This window comes from Penaeus vannamei, chromosome 13, assembly GCF_042767895.1.
Source record: "Penaeus vannamei isolate JL-2024 chromosome 13, ASM4276789v1, whole genome shotgun sequence".
Lineage (NCBI taxonomy): Eukaryota > Metazoa > Arthropoda > Malacostraca > Decapoda > Penaeidae > Penaeus > Penaeus vannamei.
In genome coordinates this window covers 5,052,559-5,057,558 of record NC_091561.1, presented here as the reverse complement: position 1 = coordinate 5,057,558, position 5,000 = coordinate 5,052,559, and the positions used below count along the sequence as shown (strand labels likewise).

The following is a 5,000-nucleotide window of genomic DNA, read 5'->3' as shown; positions in this document are numbered from 1 at the left end:
TACTTACCGTACCGTTTAATTTTACGTCAACACACACACACACACACACACACACATACACACACACACACACACACACACACGCACACACACACGCACACACACATATATATTATTTTTCTTTCTTTTTCCTTCTATTTTCTTCTTTTTCTTTCTTTTCTTATTCCTTCTTTCTTTCTTCTCTTCTCACATACGTATATTTCACCAAACAGCTGGTGATAGAGTCGTCTGTCGAAGCCACAGACAGCAGCTGGGAAACGAACGTAGCTGGAATTCAGGCTGCCCTTGATGACGGAGTACCTGGGCAGGTGAGCAAGGGAGAGGTCAATGTTTATTGTGTTTATAAACATAGAGAGAGGCATGAGTGTTCTGTATGATTTTTAAAATTAAATGTGTGTAATAATAAACATAGAGAGAGGAATGAGTGTTTTGTATGATTTTTAAAATTAAATGTGTGTAATAATAAACATATAGAGAGGAATGAGTGTCTTGTATGATTCTTTTTTTTGAATTTGTGTAATAGAGTGGGTGGGAAATCGTGGTTCTGTAGCGAATTATTATTCTTAGATTTACGTTAAAAAAAAATATCTTAGCGAAGAGAAAGTGGATAAAGATAGAGAGAGACATGAGCGTTCTGGTTTTTTTTTTTTTTTTTTTTTTTTTTTTGAATTTGTGTAATAGCGTGGGTGGGAAATTGAACCTCTGTACCGAATCATTATTCTTAGATTTACGTTTAAAAAAATAGCGAAGAGAAAGTGGATAAAGATAGAGAGAGACATGAACGTTCTATGTGACTTTTTTTTAATTGAATGTGTGTAATAGCGTGGGTGGGAAATTGAACCTCGGTAGCAAATCATTATTCTTAGATTTACGTCAAAAAAAAAAAAAAAAAAGAATCTTAGCGATGAGAAAGTGGATAAACACAGAGAGAGATATGTGTTCTATGTGATTTTTTTAAATTGAATTTGTGTAATAGCGTGGGTGGGAAATTGTGGCTCTGTAGCGAATTATTATTCTTAGATTTACGTTTAAAAAAATATCTTAGCGAAGAGAAAATGGACAAACATAGAGAGAGATATGTGTTCTATGTGATTTTTTAAAAATGAATATGTGTAATAGCGTGGGTGGGAAACTGTTCCTCTGTAGCGAATTATTATTCTTAGATTTACGTAAAAAAAAAAATATCTCAGCGATGAGATAATGGATAAACATAGAGAGACATGAACGTTCTATGTGATTTTTTTTTTATTGAATTTGTGTAATAGAGTGGGTGGGAAATCGTGGTTCTGTAGCGAATTATTATTCTTAGATTTACGTTTAAAAAAGTCTTAGCGATAAGAAAGTGGATAAACACAGAGAGAGACATGAACGTTCTATGTGATTTTTAAAAATTGAATTTATGTAATAGCATGGGTGGGAAATTGAACCTCTGTAGCAAATCATTATTCTTAGATTTATGTTTAAAAAATATCTTAGCGATGAGAAAGTGGATAAACATAGAGAGAGACATGAGCGTTGTTTTTTTTTTTTTTGAATTTATGTAATAGCATGGGTAGGAAACTGTTCCTCTGTAGCGAATCATTATTCTTAGATTTACGTTTAAAAAAAATCTTAGCGAAGAGAAAGTGAGTGTTTAAGTCTAGGGACAATAAACCCATATTTGCCTAGGTCTTTCCTCTAGAATAAAAAGTTGTCCTTTACTACTTTCTCGTTTTTCCGAAATTAGTAATTCCTTTCTCGTCAACAGAATGTGGTCTCTCACTGTAGAAATATATTTTTTTTATATATAAAATAGGTCATTTATGGAATAAGGTTTTCGAAATTAATAGATACCTCCTCACGTTGTTATAGATGGTGTTGTTATTACTATTATTAATATCGTAATTATTGTTATTATTGTTATCATTATTACTTTCATTATTATTATGGTCATAAGCGTAATAAGCGAATGAATTACAATATTTTCATGAATTGCACATTCAGCTCCCGTTGTTCATTTTAACGACAATTCCGTAAACAAATTCTCTTATTAAAACGAACAAAATAAAACGAATGAGAAATAAACAGGAATTAAAAATCTCCTCGGTACATCCAGGCAAAATATTACTGTCATGGCGTCCATCATCTCACACGCCCTTCTTCCTCGCTTTTCCTTGACAGTTTAACTTCCTCCTCGATTTTCCTTGACAGTTTAACTTCCTCCTCGCTTTTCCTTGACAGTTTAACTTCCTCCTCGCTTTTCCTTGACAGTTTAACTTCCTCCTCGCTTTTCCTTGACAGTTTAACTTCCTCCTCGCTTTTCCTTGACAGTTTAACTTCCTCCTCAATTTTCCTTGACAGTTTAACTTCCTCCTCGCTTTTCCTTGACAGTTTAACTTCCTCCTCGCTTTTCCTTGACAGTTTAACTTCCTCCTCGCTTTTCCTTGACGGTTTAACTTCCTCCTCGCTTTTCCTTGACAGTTTAACTTCCTCCTCGCCTTTCCTTGACAGTTTAACTTCCTCCTCGCTTTTCCTTGACAGTTTAACTTCCTCCTCGCTTTTCCTTGACAGTTTAACTTCCTCCTCGCTTTTCCTTGACAGTTTAACTTCCTCCTCGCTTTTCCTTGACAGTTTAACTTCCTCCTCGCTTTTCCTTGACAGTTTAACTTCCTCCTCGCTTTTCCTTGACAGTTTAACTTCCTCGCTTTTCCTTGACAGTTTAACTTCCTCCTCGCTTTTCCTTGACAGTTTAACTTCCTCCTCGCTTTTCCTTGACAGTTTAACTTCCTCCTCGCTTTTCCTTGACAGTTTAACTTCCTCCTCGCTTTTCCTTGACAGTTTAACTTCCTCCTCGCTTTTCCTTGACAGTTTAACTTCCTCGCTTTTCCTTGACAGTTTAACTTCCTCCTTCCTTTTCCTTGACAGTTTAACTTCCTCCTCGCTTTTCCTTGACAGTTTAACTTCCTCCTCGCTTTTCCTTGACAGTTTAACTTCCTCGCTTTTCCTTGACAGTTTAACTTCCTCCTCGCTTTTCCTTGACAGTTTAACTTCCTCCTCGCTTTTCCTTGACAGTTTAACTTCCTCCTCGCTTTTCCTTGACAGTTTAACTTCCTCCTCGCTTTTCCTTGACAGTTTAACTTCCTCCTCGCTTTTCCTTGACAGTTTAACTTCCTCCTTCCTTTTCCTTGACAGTTTAACTTCCTCCTCGCTTTTCCTTGACAGTTTAACTTCCTCCTTCCTTTTCCTTGACAGTTTGACTTCCTCCTCGCTTTTCCTTGACAGTTTAACTTCCTCCTCGCTTTTCCTTGACAGTTTGACTTCCTCCTCGCTTTTCCTTGACAGTTTAACTTCCTCCTCGCTTTTCCTTGACAGTTTAACTTCCTCCTTCCTTTTCCTTGACAGTTTAACTTCCTCCTCGCTTTTCCTTGACAGTTTAACTTCCTCCTCGCTTTTCCTTGACAGTTTGACTTCCTCCTTCCTTTTCCTTGACAGTTTGACTTCCTCCTTCCTTTTCCTTGACAGTTTGACTTCCTCCTTCCTTTTCCTTGACAGTTTAACTTCCTCCTCGCTTTTCCTTGACAGTTTAACTTCCTCTTCGCTTTTCCTTGACAGTTTAACTTCCTCCTCGCTTTTCCTTGACAGTTTAACTTCCTCGCTTTTCCTTGACAGTTTAACTTCCTCCTCGCTTTTCCTTGACAGTTTAACTTCCTCCTCGCTTTTCCTTGACAGTTTAACTTCCTCCTCGCTTTTCCTTGACAGTTTAACTTCCTCCTCGCTTTTCCTTGACAGTTTAACTTCCTCCTCGCTTTTCCTTGACAGTTTAACTTCCTCCTTCCTTTTCCTTGACAGTTTAACTTCCTCCTCGCTTTTCCTTGACAGTTTAACTTCCTCCTTCCTTTTCCTTGACAGTTTAACTTCCTCCTCGCTTTTCCTTGACAGTTTAACTTCCTCCTCGCTTTTCCTTGACAGTTTAACTTCCTCCTTCCTTTTCCTTGACAGTTTAACTTCCTCCTCGCTTTTCCTTGACAGTTTAACTTCCTCCTCGCTTTTCCTTGACAGTTTAACTTCCTCCTTCCTTTTCCTTGACAGTTTAACTTCCTCCTCGCTTTTCCTTGACAGTTTAACTTCCTCCTCGCTTTTCCTTGACAGTTTAACTTCCTCCTTCCTTTTCCTTGACAGTTTAACTTCCTCCTCGCTTTTCCTTGACAGTTTAACTTCCTCCTCGCTTTTCCTTGACAGTTTAACTTCCTCCTCGCTTTTCCTTGACAGTTTAACTTCCTCCTTCCTTTTCCTTGACAGTTTAACTTCCTCCTTCCTTTTCCTTGACAGTTTAACTTCCTCCTCGCTTTTCCTTGACAGTTTAACTTCCTCCTTCCTTTTCCTTGACAGTTTAACTTCCTCCTCGCTTTTCCTTGACAGTTTAACTTCCTCCTCGCTTTTCCTTGACAGTTTAACTTCCTCCTCGCTTTTCCTTGACAGTTTAACTTCCTCCTCGCTTTTCCTTGACAGTTTAACTTCCTCCTCGCTTTTCCTTGACAGTTTAACTTCCTCCTCGCTTTTCCTTGACAGTTTAACTTCCTCCTCGCTTTTCCTTGACAGTTTAACTTCCTCCTTCCTTTTCCTTGACAGTTTAACTTCCTCCTCGCTTTTCCTTGACAGTTTAACTTCCTCCTCGCTTTTCCTTGACAGTTTAACTTCCTCCTCGCTTTTCCTTGACAGTTTAACTTCCTCCTTCCTTTTCCTTGACAGTTTAACTTCCTCCTCGCTTTTCCTTGACAGTTTAACTTCCTCCTCGCTTTTCCTTGACAGTTTAACTTCCTCCTCGCTTTTCCTTGACAGTTTAACTTCCTCCTCGCTTTTCCTTGACAGTTTAACTTCCTCCTCGCTTTTCCTTGACAGTTTAACTTCCTCCTCGCTTTTCCTTGACAGTTTAACTTCCTCCTCGCTTTTCCTTGACAGTTTAACTTCCTGGCCTTCATGAAGGAGATGTTCACCAACACGGGGGTCACGATCAACGAGGA

General features: G+C 38.4%; 1 protein-coding gene across 4 annotated transcripts in view; it reads left to right on the top strand.

Annotated features, from left to right (window-relative positions):
* Positions 1-5,000, top strand: part of LOC113814034 (neprilysin-1) — a 38,618-nt gene that overhangs the window by 21,069 nt on the left and 12,549 nt on the right. For all 4 annotated transcript variants that reach the window (XM_070128727.1, XM_070128729.1, XM_070128726.1 and 1 more), the window contains exons 12-13: positions 213-308; positions 4,939-5,000. The exon at positions 4,939-5,000 is cut by the window's right edge and continues 80 nt beyond it. In XM_070128727.1, coding sequence (XP_069984828.1) covers positions 213-308; positions 4,939-5,000 — 158 coding nt within the window. The remainder of the gene's footprint in view (positions 1-212; positions 309-4,938) is intronic.